The sequence below is a fragment of the Moschus berezovskii genome, chromosome 15 (genome assembly GCF_049115385.1).
Source record: "Moschus berezovskii isolate FMDL1 chromosome 15, NW_MosBer_1.0, whole genome shotgun sequence".
Taxonomy (NCBI): domain Eukaryota; kingdom Metazoa; phylum Chordata; class Mammalia; order Artiodactyla; family Moschidae; genus Moschus; species Moschus berezovskii.
In genome coordinates, this window is record NC_142474.1 from 68,667,172 (window position 1) to 68,691,276 (window position 24,105).

At 37.7% G+C, this 24,105-nt stretch overlaps 1 protein-coding gene across 1 annotated transcript in view; it reads left to right on the forward strand.

Moving 5' to 3' along the window:
* Nucleotides 1-24,105, forward strand: part of UPF2 (UPF2 regulator of nonsense mediated mRNA decay) — a 103,985-nt gene that overhangs the window by 35,608 nt on the left and 44,272 nt on the right. Inside the window, exons 9-11 of the mRNA XM_055427587.2 lie at nucleotides 3,933-4,041; nucleotides 11,782-11,895; nucleotides 15,154-15,270. Coding sequence (XP_055283562.1) covers nucleotides 3,933-4,041; nucleotides 11,782-11,895; nucleotides 15,154-15,270 — 340 coding nt within the window. The remainder of the gene's footprint in view (nucleotides 1-3,932; nucleotides 4,042-11,781; nucleotides 11,896-15,153; nucleotides 15,271-24,105) is intronic.

Genomic DNA, 24,105 nt, shown 5'->3' on the forward strand with positions numbered 1-24,105 from the left:
AGGAACTTCTAGATTTGAGAAGGATTTGGTGAATTTGCTAGGAGTAGAGGATTCTGAGAAAATGGACTATCTAACTTTACTTCCGAAAGAAACAAAAACTAGGGTTACTGACTACTTGGAAAGGTATAATTAAAAGAGTTAAGATCTTCTAGCGGCTCCTTAAACTAATTTTTAAATTCCTGTAGAAGCTGAAAGCAGTGACCTATGTTAGTAGTTTAATGATGTGAGTCTCCTTGGATAGCAAAAGCTGCTTTACTTTTTAAAAATATGTATTTGATTTTATTTATATTTTTGGTTGTGCTGGGTCTTTGTTGCTGTGTGGACTCTCTGTAGTTAGGATAGCAAGCGTTGCTCTCTAGTTGTGGTATGCAGTCTTCTCCTTGGAGTGGCTTCTCTTATTGCAGAGCATTGGCTTGAGTGCACATGGGGTTTGGTAGTTGCAGCTCCTGGGCTCTAGAGCACAGGCTCTGTTGCTCCATGGGATGTGGGATCTTCCTGGACCAAGGATCGAACCTTTGTCTCCTGCACTGGCAGGCAGATTCTTTACCACTGAGCCGCCAGGTAAGCCCAGGCTGCTTTACTTTAAAATGGATGGGTCTATCCATCTTTCTTTTAGGATTGGAAAAAAGCTTTGAAGTAGATTGAACTAACTGGAAGAAGAAAATAATGAAGCAAAGTATAGATGACTTGCCCAGGAAAAGAAGAAAAGAGGAGATGACATGCTTCAGTTAGGTTTTTGATGCTACATGTTATAATCTCAAATTTTATTGAAAAATACATTGAAAAAGACAACCGAGAATTGATTTTGTAAACTCAGAAGCCAGTTCTTAAAAAATAATCCAAATAGAGAACTATTTAGCAAATATCAAAAAAATAAAAACTTTAAGAATAATCCAGCTGATATGCTAGAAATATTTAAAAACCTCAGTGAAACAGGTAATTTTTTGTAAAACATAAACATTTTCAAAATTGATTCAACACAAAATTAAATAGACCAGTGATTATGGAAGAAAATGTAAAAAGTTACCAGAGTAATTTCTCTGCTCTATCGTTTTTGCCAGAGCATATGAAAGAAAAACTTGTCATTTCATAATATGGAAAAATGGGCAAAATCTTACCAACAGCAAATAAAGAGCGTGGAAATCAAAAGTATGGGTCAGTCTCACTTTGAAGTGTCCATACAAAAATTCTAAGTAAAACACTAACATATTTGCTAGTATATTAAAAATAAAAATTCAGCATGATCAAAGAGAATTAATCTTAGGAATGAAAAGATACTTTAAATAGAAAACTTATTAATATATATAACAGCAGAGACAATAAACTATATGATTACCCCACTAACTGCATAAAAGATATTTGATAAGCTCTTGTTTGATAAAATATAAAACTTGATCAATTTAATATTATTCTTATAGAAATAGGATGATATTTTCTTAATATGTTGTAGAATATTTTAGAATAAGAGGTAACAGTATTTATCTAAGAAGTATCTATCGAGCACTTACTGTTTTGAGTGCTGACAAGCTGTTTCCCGTGGAGTTTACATTCTAGTGGGGGAAGGGTGACAGACAACAAACATAACAAGTAAGTAATTATGTATGTTGGAAAGTGATAAAGTTTATTTTTTAAAGAACAGTGTGGGATAAGGAGATGGGAGTGGGATGGATTTGCAGTTTCAGTGGTATATTCAGAATGGGTCTTACGGAGGGGGTGTCATTGGAACTAACACTTGACCTTTGTGAGGGAGTAAGTGGCAGAGGTGTTTGGGGAAAGTAGACTCCAGCTGCTGAGAACAGCCAGTACTGAGGCTCTGAGCATTAGTAGGGGTCGGGTGAGACTGGAGAGACTAGTAGGAGATGAGGTCAGGTCAGTTCTTGAGATCACAGAGGTACTGTTTGGGAGAATTAGAACCTGAGCCTCTCAACTCCCACTGCATAACTCTTTGTTATCCCATGACCTCAATTTTTGAGTCTTAATTTTTCTGACCTGCAGTGTGGCAGTTGGGAGGGGAAGAACTTGGGCACAGATTTAAAGTCCTATATTTGTCATGAACTGAAGGGAAAAAAAGTATTTGTTACTAAAGTGAATATGAAAAAATCAACATTGTAACTAAAATATAATAGCAATATATTAAAATGTAATATTCTAACTGAAGTTTGAAAATTTAGAACATAAATTTGATATTAGTATGAATCCATCTATTATGCTTGAAAATTAAGTCTGCAATTGCCCTAAGAATTTTTTTGGGGGGGGGGTACTAGCAGATGTAGCAGCAGCAGCAGCAGATGTTAAGAAAATTATTACAAATTTGTGATAGTGTTTTACAGGATACCTCAGTTCTTTACAGAGTGGATTGTGCTTTTCATTTCTTTAAAGAAGGACAAAGTGAAGTGAATGTCACTCAGTTGTAGCTGACTCTTTGTGACCCATCCATGGAATTCTCCAGGCCAGAATACTGGAGTGGATAGCCTTTCCCTTCTCCAGGGTATCTTCCCAACCCAGGGATAGAACCCAGGTCTCCCACATTGCAGGCAGATTCTTTACCAGCTGAGCCACAAGGGAATCCCTAAAGAAGGATAGAATGCATTTAAAATATATTGAAGTACTACTATGGAGCCACCATATTCTTGACTTCTCAGCATCTGTAGCCTTATTTCTGACATGGTGATTATGGTTATTAGGATCAACAAGATAAATAATGGATATCAGATGCCTAGGACAGGGCCTGGCATGTTCATGAGAATAAATGATAATTTAAAAAATTGTGATGGTCAAAGAGGAATACGAAGTGTTTGAGGCTCTGAGTATTTTCCTCCCCTTGTCTCCACCTTTCAAGTTTATCTCCATTCTTCCTTCCTTACCATGTCCCTTCTCCCAGCTAAGGCTTATATTGATCCACACCGGGAGTTTTCCAGATCTAATTTAAGTCTTTTATGGTAGGCAGTTTTCTCTGATGATAAACCATTTTCGTGGTTCTCTAGTATAATGATATATTCAGAGATGTGTAAGACTTGTGGAATTGTTTCTGTCTGTTCTAAATGGCTTTGGATTGTAGTTTTTGAGCTCTTGTTTTGAATTTTTCTAGTTTTTTGCTTCCTTCCTCACTGTTAGTTCCCATTACTTGCTGCATTTATTTTTTCCTCATGACTTCTCATTTTCAGAGTCTGATCTGCTAAGTGTTGACTCATTGGATAATCGAGTTTTATAAAATAATGTATGGCAGGAATGGAAAATAAATTTTTAGTTTGTGTGTTGATTCTGATTGGTATTGGCTACCTGGAGTGCTGAATCCCGGAGTTGAATCCAAATTTGGTGAGAAAGTGCTCTGATGATGAAAGGGTGTGGCAGCAATGCATATTTGCACTGATTGTCTAGAGAAAGGGTAGGTCGGCCCCATGTGAGAGTCCAAGTGGGCTTTATAATGGGTAAACTAAGTTAGTGTATGGGTTTTGTGCTGTTTGTTTGACTTCTTAGATCCTCTTTTGGTTATTGGTTAACCCTTTTACTTTACTTTGAGGCTTCTAAATAACTTCTCCATGGATAAATGTAGGAAGTGATTTAAAAGGATTGTTTTGTTCTTTTTAAGTTATCTTTATGTTTATCTTCCTAGTATTATGTGATTAAAATTTTAAGCCATGTTTTCTTTGCTATTTCATATTTTATCAAAATTGTATAGTTGATGAAATTTGCAGATGTGCGATAATTGCCCTGAATGGAAAATACCAGATGATTAATAAACTTTCACAAGGCAAATTGAATTGAATTTCCAAATACTTCATTATGATGGCAATAAATGGGCATGTCTGTATGATTACTAGTTTTTATAATCTTTTAATGTGTGACTATATCTGAGAAAGTTAAAATTATTTTAAAACGAGTTATTTCTGGTGTGCTTTTCCTTTTACACATATCACATGTAACTTTTGCAGGTTGGATTTGCTACCATTTTATGCAAGATTGGTTGCTACATTGCATCCCTGCATGTCTGATGTAGCAGAGGATCTTTGTTCCATGCTGAGGGGGGATTTCAGATTTCATGTATGTATTTAAGCATTTATTTTATGTTATATATATATATACACACTTATAAGATGAGTTGAGGATTCTTTAGTTTAAGAATATGATTATTTTATTGGTAAGCACATTTTGAAATCTGATAGTGGTATAACAGTTCAGAATGTATTGACTTCTGAATTTTTAAAATGTGAATCTATTCAACAACACTTGACTTTTATAAATGCTATTCCAATTTGGAGATGAGCAGCTGCTGCTACCTTGTTTTTTCATTGTAGGTACTGTACTTTTTGCTTTTGTAAAGTAAAACCATTCTCCAAGGTCAGGAGAGCCAGCAGGCCTCCTTGGGGTCACCAGAAGAAACATAGGGTTGGCTGTGATTCAGGGCACAGTGCCAGTAGGATGCCTCTTTAGGTGTTGGGGTCCTGTGTTTGGGGCACATGAAGTTTTGATCTCAGTGAATGAGGTCATAGACCATGTTTTTATTGATTCTTGCCTTAAAAATCTTTACCTTAAAGATTCTTAAGAATGTCTGTGAGTAGTTCTCCCAGACCCATGTTACCCCATCATCTTGGCTTGAAAGAAGTAAAATGATACCTTAGGGGTGACAAAGTAAACACTGGTAGAATTTGAAAAGACCTGAAATGCAAGTGTTCATGTATGCCAGTGGGAAAATTGTGTTTGTAAAATTTAGCTTTATATAGCAAGTTGCTTGGAATGCACATAAATGTTTGCTGCGCTCAATATGTACTTTATTACACTCATCCTAGCCACATCAGTAGTAGGGCTGAGCACCAGAACAGAAATAGTTCTTGAGGTCAGGAGTCTCATGATATAATTAGAAAGATAAGACATAAATACAAAAGCAAGAGTGAAATAAAAAATTAAACCCTAAATGTATATTGATGTTATAAGGAAATGCATGCTTAAAATGAATTTTTGGAGAGTCAGTGCCTTGAGTCTAGAGGAGGCAAATTCTCTGTGGAGGTAGGTGGTCTCTGAAGGCTTCTTGCCATAGGTGTTAATCTGTTAGTATGAGATTTGTAGGTAAGTTTTTCTGAACCAGCTTTTCTGCTGAAGTGTGTTTCAGACATTTGTAGATATTACTACACAAGGACAGGTTTCTGTGTCTAGAAAAGTTTGGAAACACTGAGATCAAGAAAGTCAAACCATTTTGCTTTTGTTTTATGGTAAGAATTCTCAATGCTTCAATAGGATTAATGAGCACTGTGAACCTCCTAGAAGGGGCTGACTATACACTTAAAGGACACATTTTGATAAATGCTACTAGTTTAGGGGCAGATGGGCCTGAAGGCATATAGTTTATATCCCATCAAGCAGATAGAGACAAGACAGTGTTTTACTAGCAGGCAGTATGACAATATTGAATGAGTTACATGCACATACCCCTCCACCAAAGCTACAGTCAAACAAAATATAAGTTGCTGGACCACACATGATTAGTGCTTTTGGTGAGAAACCTAAAATTACGAAAATTCTGTTCTTGTGTACTTCTGTCCTGTCTTTGAAAATTGGGGTGAGAGTTGAAGGAATTGGCATTTTTGTTACTATTGTAAGGTTTCATTACAACGAGGAGAGTATCAGGATTCCAGAGAGTATTTGGGAGCCACTGCTCTCAGGGGCGGAGAAGGCAATGGCAAGCCACTCCAGTACTCTTGCCTGGAAACTCCCATGGATGGAGGAGCCTGGTAGGCTGCAGTCCGTGGGGTCGCTAAGGGTCGGACACGACTGAGCGACTTCACTTTCACTTTTCACTTTCACACATTGGAGAAGGAAATGGCAACCCACTCCAGTGTTCTTGCCTGGAGAATCCCAGGGACGGGGGAGCCTGATGGGCTTCCGTCTATGGGGTCACACAGAATTGGACACGACTGAAGTGACTTAGCAGCAGCAGCAGCTCTCAGGGGAGATGAGCAGGGCACTTGGTGTCATCCATCGCCTCTGCTTCCTCTTGATCCAGCCTTTTCCACCCTCAGATCTGCAGACTTTCCATTGGCTTTTTATCAGGCCGTAAATGTGCTCAGCACTGTCCTATCTTTAAAATAAGGTATAAACTAGAATTTTTACACACCTGCACCCCTCCCCATCCTCTTTAATTTCCTTCTTATTCGAGTGCTGTAGAGTGTACTTGTCTCTTACACTTCTGACAATTGCTCTTTGTTTTCCAGCATAGTACCCTGGCAGAAACTTTCACTGCTCTCCTAAGTACCTCATCCTAGTTGATGTCCCTGACGATTCTATCACTGTGGCTCCACCACAATGGCCAAGTTACTTAAATGCTCCGTACCTTGGTTTCCTTTTATTAAATGAGATAATTTGTATCTTAAAATAGGATTGTTCTCAGTGATTAAATGAGATAATGCATACAGAGCTTATCACACAGTGCCTGGACACAGATGTCCTTATAATAATAATGACCCCTTTTGTGCACCACGCTCTCCTGCTTTTCACTTCTGACTACTTTCTTCAGTATCCCCTGCTCTTTTTTCCAGCTGAGTTTATGTGGTAGTATTCTTCCTTCACACTCCTTTTTGACAGAATGCACTTTCCCTGGGGTTTGGTTTGTATCTATTTCCCAGCAGCCTCACATACCTGTCTCTTATCAGAGTCTCTCTCCTGGTGCATAATAAGTTGTCATGTACTTTTAGCTAAATATGTCCATAAAGACAAACTCATTTTCTTTTAAAAAATATCTTTATCTTTCCCTTCCTCATACAAACTTCTGTATTCTTCCTGTAAATTTGCAAGGGAATAGCTCTACTTTTGCCCCTCTGACATTCAGGAACCCGTGTTTGCCAAATGCTATTGATAATACCTTCTAAAACACGTCCTTAGGCTAGTGTCTCTCCTTCAGTCCCAGTGCCACTGTCTCTCACTCTCTGTCGCTTGAATTAGAATAGCTGTGTAACCAGGTTCCCCATCTCTGCCAGAAATTCTCTCTAGATGTAACATATTATCACAATCTGATCCTATTTGCTTCTTGCTTAAGAACCTCACCTGAGAAAAAGTGCTGGTTGGAGAAACTGTACATCTTATCTGGTTCAGTTCAGTTCAGTTTAGTCGCTCAGTCGTGTCCGACTCTTTACGATCCCATGAATCACAGCACACCAGGCCTCCCTGTCCATCACCAACTCCCGGAGTTCATTCTAATTCATGTCCACCGAGTCGGTGATGCCATCCAGCCATCTCATTCTCTGTCGTCCCCGTCTCCTCCTGCCCCCAATCCCTCCCAGCATCAGAGTCTTTTCCAGTGAGTCAACGCATCGCACGAGGTGGCCAAAGTATTGGAGTTTCAACTTCAGCATCAGTCCTTCCAATGAACACCCAAGGTTGATCTCCTTTAGAATGGACTGGTTGGATCTCCTTGTAGTCCAAGGGACTCTCAAGAGTCTTCTCCAGCACCACAGTTCAAAAGCATCAATTCTTCGGCGATCAGCTTTCTTCACAGTCCAACTCTCACATCCATATCTGGTAGTCAAAGAAATTCTAGTTAAGACAACAGGTTTGCTAATTTGACTGATTAGTTAGTGAAGGTAATAGAAATGAGAAACCATTCACATATACTTGGAATTTGGAGAAAGGAATTTGGCAGTATGTTTCAAGATCATTGGAAGTATTCATACAGTAGACAACTCTGAGAATCTGTTCTAAGCAAATGATCCTGAGTTCCCCAAAAGTTTTATTCACATCATGAATTGTAATAGGGGAAAAAAGGAAAATAATCTAGAAGCCCAACAGTGGATTAAGAAAATGGTTGTATAATCACAATGCTGAAATGATATAGAGCCATTGAAAGTCTTATTTACCAAAAAGTTTTCAAATCATATATAAAGTACTTTAGGGGAGAAAAAGCAAGCTCTAAAGTCTTAAACATAATAAATTTACAATTATGTTAAAATGCTTAGAAAGTAACCAGTAGAAAAAAGTATATATCATTATTTTAGCAGTGGCTGTTAGTGGACTTATGAGTAATTCTTTTCCTTTCTAGTTTTCTGTGTTGTCCACATTTTTAGCAAGGGCTGCTTCTTTAATAATGGAGAAGACAACTTTTACTTCAATATAGACATAATCACCCTCACTGTTCAACATTTTTGAAATCTGGTTCTTTAACTTTTTTGTTCAAACCTCTCTGTTGGTAAAATAAGTTGACCACATATCCCAGTATAGGCATATTTATTTATAAGTTATATGCATTTTTAATTCTATCAGATATTTTATGTATATCATAAAACATACAAAGGTAACTTTAAAGTTTGAGATAAAAAACAAAAACATAAGTAGATGTTTGATCACCACCACCCCAGTAGATCAAGAGTCTTATCCTCCCTACTTTGGCGATCAGTAGTCCCTAGAATAATATAAATTAAGTTTCTTTGAAGGCAGAATTATTTCTTTATAAACCTGGTGCCTACTTAGTGTTTAGTGTATAGTAGATTTTCCAGAGTATTTGTTGAATGATTGAATGTTTGTGTAAAACAAATGAGCTAATTATGGAGGACATACAATATGATATTTGGGTGAAGTTATTAAGGGGCCAGTTTGGGGCAAAGAGTTCTACCTTTGGGGGAATAATGAATGATAGGCCTTGGAAGTTCTTTCTTTTGTATGTTGACATAGCTGAAGAGATTTTAACTCATTATATGAATCTAGTTATTTAATCTCAGTTTTAGCTGTCACTAATACATGAGTTGTAAGCAGCGTTTTTGCTACATTTGATTATATAAATAAAATCTTTTAAGACATTATTGAACTAAAAATATATAGAAAATTTTACATTGTTAATTCATCTGTATTTACTTTTGCAGAAGTGTTTGACATACCATTTGATCGTAAAGAACCAACAAAGGAGATTAGAAAATATTAAATGAGGAATCAGAATAAGTTAGTCCTTTTTTATCAGTCACAGTCTTTCGAAAAACCTTCTGTTTTTTTTTCATTTGAAAATGAGGGAGTGAGATAATTCATACCTCATTTTAAAAGTCTATAATCTTGTCATTTTAGTTAGATTGTACCACCTTAACCTCAATAATATCTAAGAATAATTCTGAATGATACACTGTGTTATGTGTTTTGAAAACTATGATGCTCAGTAATACTTAAAATTGTATGACCCTTATGAATTTGAGTCAGGTCTTGTGAGGTGGATGAACCCAGAACCTGTTATACAGAGTGAAGTAAGTCAGAAAGTGAAAAACAAATATCATATATTAATGATATATGTGGAATCTAGAAAAATGGTACTGATGAATCTATTTGTAGGGCATCAGTAGAGATAGAGATGTAGAGAAAAGATTTGTAGACCCAGCAGGGGAAGGAGAGGGTGGGACGAACTGAGAGAGTGGCATTGCCAGCGGGAATTTGCTGTGTGACTGCAGGGAGCTCAACCTAGTGCTGTGACAACCTAGAGGGATGGTATGCGGTGGGAGGGAGGTTCAAGAGGGAGGGGACATATATATACCCATGGCGGGATTCATGTTGATGTACGGCAGAAACCAACATAACATTGTAAAGCAATTATACTCCAATTAAAAGCAAATAATTTTTAAAAATTGTGTGATTCTCCACAGCACAGAGCTTGTACATCTAGAATCTCCCAAGGAGCTTGGTAAAAGCATATGTGTGTATTTCCCAGCCTTTCTCCCTTTAAAGATTCAGCTTCAGTATATCATTTTTGAAATGCTTCTTTTTACTTTTTCCGTTTCTATATTTCTTTAATTGTAGAAGAAACACATGCCCAGACTGGATGATTCAGAAAATACAAAAATACATAAAGAAGAAAGTGGGGGGGCAATCTCATAATTTCATCACTTAAAAAAACCTTGTTAATATTTTATTTTATTTTTACTTTTTTGCTTCTGTAGTTTTTCATGGATGAATTTATATTTAGTACAATTCTTCATTTTTTATTTCTCAGAAGCATTTTACTGTATCATTTAAAACACTTTGCAAGCATCATTTGTATAATCTTTTGTCCTGGACATTAGTTGCTTAGTATTTAGGTGAAGTATAGTTATCATCATTACCACCCACTGTCATCATCCTTGTTTTTATCCTTATTTTTCCAAGTGAGTGAATAGGTTCAGGGAGTTTTATGTGCATCGTCCAGGATAATATACCCCCACCCTCACTCCCAAATGGCACTAAATGACCACATGAGCTCAAGTGTTGTGAACTGCACATCTTAATTCTTTCATAGCACTGCAATATATATATAAATGTTAAGCATTTTCATTAATTTGTTCAGTCAGTGAACATTAATTTTGTGCCCATGTATTAGTAATGCATGTACAAATGTGGATAAAACTCACAATGACTAGCTTTATTGAACTCTTTATGGTCCCAGTCACCACACTATTGATTGTGCTTTGTATGTATCAGTTCACTTAATACCCACGACCCTATATAATACAAGTTACTTTGATTAGTTCCATTTTACAGATGAGAAAATTAAGGCATAAAATTTAAGTAACAGTTAAGTGATAGAGCTGGGAATTAACCCGAACAAATTAAACCTAGCAAATTTTTCTAAAAAATTATCCCTGAAGATCTAAAAAGTCTATGAACACCTACCTTTGCTTGCTACAGAAAGTTCACACACACACACACACACACACACACACACACACACACACTCTTAACCACTGGACCACCACACACACACACACTTAACCACTGGACCACCACACACACACACATACACATAGTCTTAACCACTGGACCACCAGGGAAATCCTGGTTAAGACTTAATTTGAACTCCAGCACATGCTTGAGCAGTTACATTCTCAAATGTGAGTGGGGAAACTGGTGTTCTGGTACTGATCCTTGGTTAAGTCATTTGACAGCTTTGTGTTCTGTTGTTTTAACTATTAAATCAGATTTATACAGATTTTACTCCTTTCTCAGAGTGTTGTTGTGTGGAACAAATAGGAAGTATTCTGAAAAATAAGGACAGTAAACTATTTCAAAAAACTGCCATATTATTGTTCAAAGAAAAGTCTTCTAGACTTGAGGTTTGGTTTTCTGATGAAAATATAATTCTGAGATTAAATCCATTTACAGTTGTCTTGATGTGTCTGTTCACATTGTACTGTTGTAATAGGATTTTGTTATGTTCGGTATTCTTTGAAATGTGTGCCTGAGTAGAGGGCTTATATTTGCAAAGGATTTGAACTTTGATATATGACTGTGACTGTTGATAATAATAATAATAAAAAAATGGTGATTGTATTGGAAATTTTGTTGTACTAATGCATTTACAATACAAAATGTAGTATATAGTTCAGAACTATAATATACTAAGTAAACCTTAATATTTTCTGCTTAAGTGAGCTTTAGGCATTTTATTTTTAAAGGAGCGTTTCCTAATGTATATTCCTTTTAATATTAATTTCACAAACTAGTAGTTGTTAACATTTCAAAAGAGGGATTTATGTTTTATGTTGCCAGTTTGAGGAACTTTGAATTAAGTTAAACAGGTTTCTTTGTTTGAGAGCCTTTTTAAGAGGCTAATGAAATGCATTGTTTCCCCAAATTACTTAACCATGAAACTGTTTTGGAAAGCACATTCTGGCCTTGGTGTTCCACGGAGCTAATTATGTCTTAACTTAGCATAATTTGAATGTAGCAAGAAACTATACCCAAATTTATTTAAAATATCTTGAGTGAATTCAGTCTTATTAAAATAGCAGTTCTTATCACAGATTTCAGACTATTAAGCAATGTCTCTTTTCTTTTCATTTGTAGGTACGAAAAAAGGACCAGATCAATATTGAAACAAAGAACAAAACTGTTCGTTTTATTGGAGAACTCACTAAGTTTAAGATGTTCACAAAAAATGATACACTACATTGTTTAAAGGTAATTGCTGAATCATTCAAAATATTTTTTAATAGATAAATCTAAAGTTTTAATGCTTTGGTTTATAAATGCTGAAAAAGGATACAATTAAGAAATATTTAATTAATCTATAGGAAGACAAAAAAGTAAAAAGGAACAATAAATAGATGAGCAAACTAGAGAACAAATAATAAGATGGTAGATACAAATAAACAGCTATAACAGTAATCACATGTAGTGTAGAAGGACAAAATATATTAAGTAAAAGCCTTAGGAATATAAGACTTGATTGAAACAACATTATATGCTACCTACAAGGAAGATGCCCTTAAAATATTAACACCAGGAAGCCCAAAGTAAAAAGATGGGGGAAATATACCAAGGAAGCACTAAAAAAAAATAAGATAAAGCACTTGGCTTCATTATTGTCAGACAAAGTAGGCTTTAAGGCACAGAGCATTGTTAGAAATAAAGAATCGTAGTTCATAAAGATAGTGTTATTTTCCTGAATCAGTATGCATCCAATAATGTATTTTCAAAATACATGAAGCAAAAATCAACAAGGAAAGAGAAATCTGCAGTCATAGTGAAAGACTGAAAAACACCTTTTAGTAGCTGAAAGCATAGGCAGGCAAGTGAGTAAGTATGTACGGGATTGGATAATGCAATTAATAAGCTTAATCTAATTGACAGTATATCCAACAGAATCAGAATTTACAATCCCTGCAAATGCACATGAATGAACCAAAATCAATCAGAAAGTCTCAGCAAGTTAAAAAAAAAAAGGAAATTACTCAAGTTACAATTTTTTGTCCACTGTGGAATCAAACTAGAAACTCATTAGTAACTAACTAGTTATGTGTGGTAAAGCTGATAACAGCATCAGTTCACTCGCTCAGTCGTGTCCGACTCTGCTACCCCATGGAATGCAGGCTTCCCTGTCCATCACCAGTTCCCAGAGTCTACTCAAACTCATGTCCATTGAGTCGGTGATGCCATCAAACCATCTCATCCTCTGTCGTCCCCGTCTCCTCCTGCCTTCAATCTTTCCCAGCATCAGGGTCTTTTCAAATGAGTTAGTTCTTTGCATCAGGTGGCCAAAGTATTAGAGTTTCAGCTTCAGCATCAGTCCTTCCAATGAATATTCTGGACTGATTTCCTTTAGGATGGACTGGTTGGATCTCCTTGCAGTCCAAGGGACTCTTAGGAGTCTTCTGCAACACCACAGTTCAAAAGCATCGATTCTTTGGCGCTCAGCTTTCTTTATAGTCCAACTCTCACATCCATATATAACTACTGGAGAAACCATAGCTTTGACTAGACGGACCTTTGTTGGCAAAGTAATGTCTCTGCTTTTTAATATGCTGTCTAGGTTGGTCATAATTTTTCTTCCAAGGAGCAAGGGTCTTTTAATTTCATGGCTGCAGTCACCATAACAGCACAGATGAAACAATTCTTCTACATTTGAAATTGGTCATTACTAACAATAACAAATTTTTTATCAAGTTGATTTCTTTGAGCTACCACTACTTATGTCACACAAAATGGGTTTCATGGATTCAAATACATTTGGAAAACCCTGAGTTAAACAAACATGTTTCTTTACTGCATGATTTCTTAAGAATGTTTAAAATATTTTTAACAATCATTATAAATATTCAAGGGGTTTAGTTTCCTAAACCTACTTGGATCATCTCAGGAGACTACAGAGTACATTAAGGAAACTTTGGACAGCACTTTAAGAGAGGTTGTGAAAATTTTTTCAGTGCTGTCATTGAAAGGAATCATGCCATGAACAACTTGCTGCTGCTGCTGCTGCTAAGTCACTTCAGTCGTGTCCGACTCTGTGTGACCCCATAGACAGAAACCCACCAGGCTGCCCCGTCCCTGGGATTCTCCAGGCAAGAACACTGGAGTGGGTTGCCATTTCCTTCTCCAGTGTGTGAAAGGGAAAAGTGAAAGTGAAGTCGCTCAGTCGTGTCCGACCCTTAGCGACCCCACGGACTGCAGCCTACCAGGCTCCTTCATCCATGGGATTTTCTAGGCAAGAGTACTGGAGTGGCTAAGTGACTAGGCGTTTTGAATTTTCAGGCACTTTTGTTCACATTCCCTTCCTTCGTCATATCAAAACATGGAGAAAACAGGTCATTTGCTCTTCTTATTCCACCCTACTTGCTGCTGCTAAGTCACTTCAGTCGTGTCCGACTCTGTGTGACCCCATAGACGGCAGCCCACCAGGCTCCCCCGTCCCTGGGATTCTCCAGGCAAGAACACTGGAGTGGGTTGCCATTTCCTTCTCCAATGTGTGAAAGTGAAAAGTGAAAGTGAAGTCGCTCAGTCGTGTCCGACCCTTAGCGACCCCACGGACTGCAGCCTACCAGGCTCCTCCATCCATGGAGTTTTCTAAGCAAGAGTACTGGAGTGGCTTGCCATTGCCTTCTCCATGAACAACTTAAACATTAGTATATCTCTTTGTATTAATTACTGACATATGTAGGAATAATATACATTTGTTTGACACAAGTTCATTTCTGTAAATTTGGTTTAAGGAAATAATCATAAATGTACTTAAATTTACCTACAAGAATGTTGCGTTACACTACTGTTTATAGTAGCAAAAAATGGTAAAAAAAAATTCCATCAATAAACATTGGGGAAGTTTTAGTATAATTCATAAGTACTATGCACTCTTTAAATTATTACCATAGAAGGAAAAATAAGGATGTGGAAAATACTCATGTTAGCCAAAATACAAGCCAAATTATTAAATGATATGACTAAATCTGTTTTAGAAAATATGCACAGAAAAATATTGGGGCGATAAATACTTAAATGTTGTAATGTGTTATAAGTTTCATATAATAAGCCTTTTGTTGTCAAAATTTTAAAGGTAAATGTCATATAAACCCAAACCAGAAAATATTTAGAAAATGTTAGCTGTTTGTATGTGGCATTTAATGTAGCATCTCCTGATAAATATGAGTTTTAATAAATTAATTTTCATATATCTATCTAAAAAGAATAACATTAAATAAATTGAAGTTTTTAGATAAAATTTTATGGTTGAACACAAAAGATACCCTGTGATAAAGCTTGACATCTAAAGTAGACTAGTTTTTTTTTCAGTTGAAAGTATAGTTGATTTATAATGTTGTGTTTAGCTTTTCTTTTTTTTACAGTGACATTTTTAAAGGTGTTCCACATATTAGGTATGTAATATTTTCTTTAATAGGATTGAAATGTTGTCTTTGAAGGTTTTTATCATTATTATTATTACAGATGCTTCTGTCAGACTTTTCCCATCATCATATTGAAATGGCATGTACCCTACTGGAAACATGTGGAAGATTTCTTTTCAGATCTCCAGAATCTCACCTGAGGACCAGTGTACTTTTGGTAAGGGCCTGAATATAGCAGGGGCTTGAAAGTTTTGATTTACTCCAAGGGTTAAAAATTTTGACCAGTGCCTGTTACCTTGCTCAGCTATTTAAACATTTTTACCTAAATGAGAACTCCAGCCATTCCTGAAGAGCTATAGGAAATTTTCTCATTTGGCTATCAGTGAGCTCACACTATTGTATCCGTTCCGTTCCATCGCTCAGTCGTGTCCGACTCTTTGCGACCCCGTGGACTGTAGCCTACCAGGTTTCTCCGTCCATGGGATTCTCCAGGCAAGAATACTGGAGTGGGTTACCATTTCCTTCTCCAGGGGATCTTCCCGACCCAGGGATATAGTGGGATTGAATTCAGCCCCAGATAACTTTTGATAAACTTAGAGCCATCTTTCTGAATGTTCTTGGTACATTGTTACTGTGCCATAACCACATAAATGATGGAGCTTAAATTTTTTAAATTAAAAAACAAAACATAAGCTTAAAAAATTAACTTGGAGGAGAAGATATTTCTTAAGCTAATTAGGATGCCAAAATGGCAGTCAAGTTTATTAAGCAATTAAGTTGTTATGCTTATTGGTAATATCCATGCATTCACTTGGAGCCTTCACAGGGGAGACAGTGTGGTGGGGGAGGGGTATCAGAATTAGCGTCAAAGAGAGCCCTGGGTTAGGAATCCCTGGACATAGACTGTCATTGCATTGGTGTCGCTTTTATAGAAGTGCTGATTGTGTCTTTTTCTCTGTGTGTGTTATTTTTTTAGAATCTAGTTATAAGCTTATTGGAGAAGGAAATGGCAACCCACTCCAGTGTTCTTGCCTGGAGAATCCCAGGGATGGGGGAGCCTGGTGGGCTTCCGTCTATGGGGTCACACAGAGTCGAACACGACTGAAGTGACTTAGCAGCAGCAGCAGTTATAAGCTTGACTACTTCTCTGACAATGATATTTAAAATGAAAAAACATAGTAATTTATTTCTAGTAGAAATATTAATGTGACAAGCATTAATATTTTGTCTAGTAGACAAAAATATCAGTGTGAAATCATATGGTGTTGACTTCCACATTCTTTTTAGGCTTATTCAAATGAATAATAATCATTCCAAATTCAAATTTGTATTGTAACATAGGAAAAACTCTTCCTCCTCTTTGGCTCAAGCTGATACGGCTAAATGAGACACTACATATTATAATGTAATAGAGATGACAAGAAAGATTAGCTGTTAAAAGTGACTGTATTTTGTTTGTGATACTGAACTGTCTGTATTTACTGTTTGCTGGGGAAAGTTTCCTATGCTTGTCCCATTGCTGCAAACCAAAGTCTTTCTTACTTGACTGGCTTTCATGGCTCTGTATCTTTCCCTGTCTTGTAGCAAGAACAGCTAGCCTTATAATTGGTTGTCTTGCTTTCTGGATAGGAGCCTTATTTATCATATAACATTTTGGGGGCTCCTCCTGTGTGACAGACACTGAACTGCAGGGATGATGTTCTTGCTGATTGAGAGGGGTTAGTACAAACAACGGAGAAGGCAATGGCAAGCCACTCCAGTACTATTGCCTAGAAAATCCCATGGAGGGAGGAGCCTGGTAGGCTGCAGTCCATGGGGTCGCTAAGGGTCGGACATGACTGAGCGACTTCACTTTCACACATTGGAGAAGGAAATGGCAACCCGCTCCAGTGTTCTTGCCTGGAGAATCCCAGGGATGGGGGAGCCTGGTGGGCTTCCGTCTGTGGGGTCACACAGAGTCGGACACGACTGAAGTGACTTAGCAGCAGCAGCAGCAGTACAAACAAACAAACATAGTTGGCTTTAAAGTGGTCCCTATCTAGTGCTAATTCCAGTATAGTGTTCTATGTGTTTTAACAGGGAAAAGTGTGCAGAGGATCTTATGCACTTAGGATCTTATGCACTTATAGAGGGAGTACTTTAGACTTAATGAGTCAGAAAGGGTCTTCCCTATTAGGTGCTTGGTATTCGTTGAGTGCATACTCTTCTATCAGATCCTTGGGATATAAAAGTGAAAAAGATGGTCCCTGCCCTAGGGAATTTATAGTCTTATAACTCAGATGAGTAATTAGACAATTGAAATACACAGAGGGGAAATGTGATCTAATACTGTGGGTCACCATAGGGTAATATGTGTCTACATAGGAGAGGTGCTTCATCTAGCCTTGGTATGTCACGAAAGGTTTCCTGAAAAAATAGTATTTATTTTAGAGACTAACCTGAACCTCAATGGCAGAGAAGAGAGACATACCGAGTTAAGTGGCTACAGATAAAACTGGAGAGGTAGACATAGTCTAGATTATAAAAACACCCTGAGTCTTAGTGCTGTGTGAAGGATGTTAAGCAGGTAGGATAGGTATGATCAGATTTAATTTTTTAGAAAGATCAGTGTAGAGGAGATAATTGAGGTGGCTGAGGCTGGAGGTAGAACAGTGAACTGGCTGTTTTCAGATCTTACAGAGAAAAAAAGAAATGGTAAGGGTGGGAAGATGAGGAATGATAACTGGCTGTATGAAGAATTTTAGGAGGTAGAACTGGTGAGACGTAGTGAGATAATGAGAAAGAGAAAGTGCCCTAACGTAAGACCCCAGATTCCATCTTGAACATCCCAGCAGATGGTGCCAGTCACAGAGATGAGAAAATAGAAGAAGGGAGGGTGAATTTGGATGGAAATACACCAGTGCTTATCGGTTCAGTTCAGTCGCTCAGTAGTGTCTGACTCTTTGCGACCCCATGGACTGCAGCACACCAGGCTTCCCTGTCCATCACCAACTCACAGAGCTTGCTCAAACCCATGTCCATCGAGTTGGTGATGCCATCCAACTATCTCATCCTCAGTTGTCTCCTTCTCCTCGTGCCTTCAGTCTTTCCCAGCATCAGGGTCTTTTCCAATCAGTCAGTTCTTTGCATCAGGTGGCCAAAGTATTGAAGTTTCAGTGTCAGCATCTGTCCTTCCAATGAATATTCTGGACTGATTTCCTTTAGGATGGACTGGTTGGATCTCCTTGCAGTCCAAGGGACTCTCAAGAGTCTTCTCCAACACCACAGTTCAGAAGCATCAATTCTTTGGTGCTCAGCTTTCTTTATAGTCCAACTCTCACATCCATACGTGACTACTGGAAAAACCATAGCTTTGACTAGACAGACTTCTGTTGGCAAGGTAGTGTCTCTGCTTTTTGATATGCAGACTAGGTTGGTTATAACTTTTCTTCCAAGGAGCAAGAGTCTTTTAATTTCCTGGCTGCAGTCACCATCTGCAGTGATTTTGGAGCCCAAGAAAATAAAGTCTGTCGCTGTTTCCATTGTTTCCCCATCTATTTGCCATAAAGTGATGGGACTGGATGCTATGATCTTCGTTTTTTGACTGTTTAGTTTAAGCCAGCTTTTTCATGCTTCTCTTTCACGCTCATCGAGAGGCTGTTTAGTTTCTCTCTGCTTTCTGCCATAAGGTTGGTGTCATCTGCATATCTGAGGTTATTGATGTTTCTGCTGGCAGTCTTGATTCCAGCTTGTGCTTCATTGAGCCCAGCATTTCACTTGATATACTCTGCATATAAATTAAATAAACAGGGTGACAATATACAGCCTTGACGTACTCCTTTCCCAGTTTGGAACCAGTCTGTTGTTCCATGTCTGGTTCTAACAGTTGCTTCTTGACCTGCATACAGATTTCTCAGGAGGCAGGTAAGGTGGTCTGGTATTCCCATCTCTTGAAGAATTTTCCACAGTTTGTTGTGATCTACACAGGCTTTGGCATCATCAATAGAGTAAATGTCTTTCTGGAATTCTCTTGCTTTTTTGATGATCCACTGGATGTTGGCAATTTGATCTCTGGTTCCTCTGCCTTTTCTAAATCCAGCTTGAACATCTGGAATTTCATGGTTCATGTACTGTTGAAGCCTGACTTGGAGAATTTTGAGCATTACTTGCGTGTGAGATGAGTACAATTAGGCTGTAGTTTGAACATTCTTTGGCATTGCCCTTCTTTGGGATTGGAATGAAAACTGACCTTTTCCAGTCCTGTGGCCACTGCTGAGTTTTCCAAATTTGCTGGCATATTGAGTGCAGCACTTTCACAGCATCATCTTTTAGGATATGAAATAGCTCAACAGGAATTCCATCACCTCCACTAGCCTTGTTTGTAGTGATGCTTCCTAAGGCCCACTTGACTTCACATTCCAGGATGTCTGACTCTAGGTGAGTGATCACACCATCGTGATTATCTGAGTCATGAAGATCTTTTTTGTATTGTTCTTCTGTGTATTCTTACCACCTCTTCTTAATATCTTCTGCTTCTGTTAGGTCCATACCATTTCTGTCCTTTATTTATTATTTTTTTTAATTTTTATTATTTTTTTTAATTTTATTTTTTTATTGGAGGCTAATTGCTTTATTATATTGGTTGGTTTTGTCATACATTAACATGAATCTGCCCCAGGTTTACATGTGTTCCCCTTCTTGAACCCCCCTTCCCACCTCCCTCCTTCCCTTATCCTCCCTCTGGGTCATCCCCGTGCACCAGCCCTGAGCATCCTGTGTCATGCATCGAACCTGGACTGGTGATTTGTTTCACATATGATAATATACATGTTTCAATACCATTCTCCCAAATCATCCCACCCTCACCCTCTCCCACAGAGTCCCAAAGACTGTTCTATACACCTGTGTCTCTTTTGCTGTCTTGTATACAGGGTTATCATTACCATCTTTCTAAATTTTGTATGTATGCATTAGTATACTGTATTGGTGTTTTTCTTTCTGGCTTACTTCACTCTGTATAATAGGCTCCAGTTTCATCCACCTTATTAGAACTGATTCAAATGTATTCTTTTTAATGGCTGAGTAATACTCCATTGTATATATGTACCAAAGCTTTCTTATCCATTTGTCTGCAGATGGACATCTAGGTTGCCTCCATGTCCTCGCTGTTATAAACAGTGCTGCAGTGAACATTCTGGTTCAATTCATTCTCTTTCAATTCTGGTTTCCTCAGTGTGTATGCCCAGGAGTGTGATTGCTGGGTCATATGGCAGTTCTATTTCCAGTGTTTTAAGGAATCTCCACATTGTTCTCCATAGTGGCTGTTCAGTTCAGTTCAGTCGCTCAGTCGTGTCTGACTTTTTGCGACCCCATGAATCACAGCACGCCAGGCCTCCCTGTCCATCACCAACTCCCGGAGCTCACTCAAACCCAGGTCCACAGAGTCGGTGATGCCATCCAGCCATCTCATTCTCGGTCGTCCCCTTCTTCTCCCACCCCCAACCTTTCCCAGCATCAGAGTCTTCTCCAGTGAGTCAACTCATCGCATGAGGTGGCCAAAGTATTGCAGTTTCAGCTTTAGCATCAGTCCCTCCAATGAACACCCAGGATCGATCTCCCTTAGAATGGACTGGTTGGATCTCCTTGCGGTACAAGGGACTCTCAAGAGTCTTCTCCAACACCACAGTTCAAAAGCATCAATTTTTCGGCGATCAGCCTTCTTCACAGTCCAACTCTCACATCCATACATGACCATGGGAAAAACCATAGCCTTGACTAGACAGACCTTTGTTGGCAAAGTAATGTCTCTGCTTTTTAATATATTATCAAGGTTGGTCATAACTTTCCTTCCAAGGAGTAAGCGTCTTTTAATTTCATGGCTGCAATCAGGATCCGCAGTGATTTTGGAGCCCAAAAAAATAAAGTCTGACACTGTTTCCACTGTTTTTCCATCTATTTCCCATGAAGTGATGGGACCAGATGCCATGATCTTTGTTTTCTGAATGTTGGGCTTACTAGTTTGCATTCCCACCAACAGTGTAAGAGGGTTCCCTTCTCTCCACACCCTCTCCAGCATTTATCGCATGTAGACTTTTGGATAGCAGCCATTCTGACTGGTGTGAAATGGTATCTCATTGTGGTTTTGATTTGCATCTCTCTGATTATGAGGGATGTTGAGCATTTTTTCATGTGTTTGTTAGCCATCTGTATGTCTTCTTTGGAGAAATGTCTGTTTAGTTCTTTGGCCCATTTTTTGATTGGGTCGTTTATTTTTCTGGAATTGAGCTGCAGGAGCTGCTTGTATATTTTGGAGATTAATTCTTTGTCAGTTGTTTCATTTGCTATTATTTTCTCCTATTCTGAAGGCTGTCTTTTCACCTTGCTTATAGTTTCCTTTGGTGTGCAGAAGCTTTTAATTTTAATTAGGTCCCATTTATTTATTTTTGCTTTTATTTCCAATATTCTGGGAGGTGGGTCTTGGAGGATCCTGCTGTGATTTATGTTGGAGAGTGTTTTGCCTACGTTCTCCTCTAGGAGTTTTATAGTTTCTGGTCTTACATTTAGATCTTTAATCCATTTTGAGTTTATTTTTGTGCATGGTGTTAGGGAGTGTTCTAGTTTCATTCTTCTACAAGTGGCTGACCAGTTTTCCCAGCACCACTTGTTAAAGAGACTGTCTTTTCTCCATTTTATATTCTTGCCTCCTTTGTCAAAGATAAGGTGTCCATAGGTGCGTGGATTTATCTCTGGGCTTTCTATTTTGTTCCATTGATCTATATTTCTGTCTTTATGCCAGTACCATACTGTCTTGATGACTGTGGCTTTGTAGTAGAGCCTGAAGTCCGGCAGGTTGATTCCCCCAGTTCCATTCTTCTTCCCCAAGATTGCTTTGGCTATTCGAGGTTTTTTGCATTTCCATACAAATTGTGAGATTATTTGCTCTAGTTTTGTGAAAAATATCGTTGGTAGCTTGATAGGGATTGCATTGAATGTATAAATTACTTTGGGTAGTATACTCATTTTCACAATATTTATTCTTCCAATCCACGAACACGGTATATTTCTCCATCTATTAGTGTCCTCTTTGATTACTTTCACCAGTGTTTTATAGTTTTCTATGTACAAGTCTTTTATTTCTTCAAGTAGATATATTCCTAAATTTTTTATTTTTTTCTTTTCAACAGTGAATGGAATAGTTTCCTTAATTTCTCTTTCTATTTTCTCATTATTAGTGTATAGGAATGCAAGGGATTTCTGTGTGTTGATTTTATATCCTGCAACTTTAGTATATTCATTGATTAGCTCTAGTAATTTTCTGGTGGAGTCTTTAGGGTTTTCTGTGTAGAGGATCATGTCATCGGCAAACAGTGAAAGTTTTACTTCTTCTTTTCCAATTTGGATTCCTTTTATGTCTTTTTCTACTCTGATTGCTGTGGCCACAACTTCCAGAACTATGTTGAATAGTAGTGGTGAGAGTGGGCACCCTTGTCTTGTTCCTGACTTTAGGGGAAATGCTTTCAGTTTTTCACCATTGAGGATAATGTTTGCTGTGGGTTTGTCATATATAGCTTTATTATGTTGAGGTATATTCCTTCTATTCCCGCCTTCTGGAGGGTTTTTTCATAAATGGATGTTGAATTTTGTCAAAGGCTTTCTCTGCATCTTTTGAGATAATCATATGATTTTTATTTTTCAGTTTGTTAATGTGGTGTATTACATTGATTTGCGGATATTGAAGAAATCCTTGCATTCCTGGGATAAAGCCCACTTGGTCATGATGTATGATCTTAATGTGTTGTTGGATTCTGATTGCTAGAATTTTGTTAAAGATTTTTGCATCTATGTTCATCAGTGATATTGGCCTGTAGTTCCCTTTTTTTGTGGGATCTTTACCAGGTTTTGGGATTAGGGTGATGGTGGCCTCATAGAATGAGTTTGGAAGTTTCCCTTCCTCAGCAATTTTCTGGAAGAGTTTGAGTAGAATAGGTGTTAGCTCTTCTCTAAATTTTTGGTAGAATTCAGCTGTGAAGCTGTCTGGACTTGGGCTTTTGTTTGCTGGAAGATTTCTGATTACAGCTTCTAATTCCATACTTGTGATGGGTCTGTTAAGATTTTCTATTTCTTCCTGGTTCAGTTTTGGAAAGTTGTACTTTTCTAAGAATTTGTCCATTTCTTCCAAGTTGTCCATTTTACTGCCATATAATTGCTGATAGTATTCTCTAATGATCTTTTGTCTTTCTGTGTTGTCGGTTGTGATCTCGCCATTTTCATTTCTAATTTTATTGATTTGGTTCTTCTCCCTTTGTTTCTTGATGAGTCTGGCTAGTGGTTTGTCAATTTTATTTACCTTCTCAAAGAACCAGCTTTTGGCTTTGTTGATTTTTGCTATGGTCTCTTTTGTTTCTTTTGCATTTATCTCTGCCCTAATTTTTACAATTTCTTTCCTTCTACTCACCCTGGGGTTCTTCATGTCTTCCTTTTCTAGTTTCTTTAGGTGTAGAGTTAGGTTATTTAGTTGACTTTTTTCTTGTTTCTTGAGGTATGCCTATATTGCTATGAACCTTCCCCTTAGCACTGCTTTTACAGTGTCCCAGAGGTTTGGGGTTGTTGTGTTTTCATTTTCATTAATATCTATGCATATTTTGATTTCTCTTTTGATTTCTTCTATGATTTGTTCTTTATTCAGCAGCGTGTTGTTCATCCTCCATATGTTGGCATTTTTAATAGTTTTTCTCCTGTAATTGAGATCTAATCTTACTGCATTATGGTCAGAAAAGACGCTTGGAATGATTTCAGTTTTTTTGAATTTACCACGGCTAGATTTATGGCCCAGGATGTGATCTATCCTGGAAAAGGTGCAATTCATTGTTTTGGGGTGAAATGTCCTATAGAGATCTATTAGGTCTAACTGGTCTATTGTATCATTTAAAGTTTGTGTTTCCTTGTTAATTTTCTGTTTAATTGATCTATCCATAGGTGTGAGTGGGGTATTAAAGTATCCCACTATTATTGCGTTGTTGTTAATTTCCCCTTTCATACTTGTTAGTAATTGTCTTACATATTGCGGTGCTCC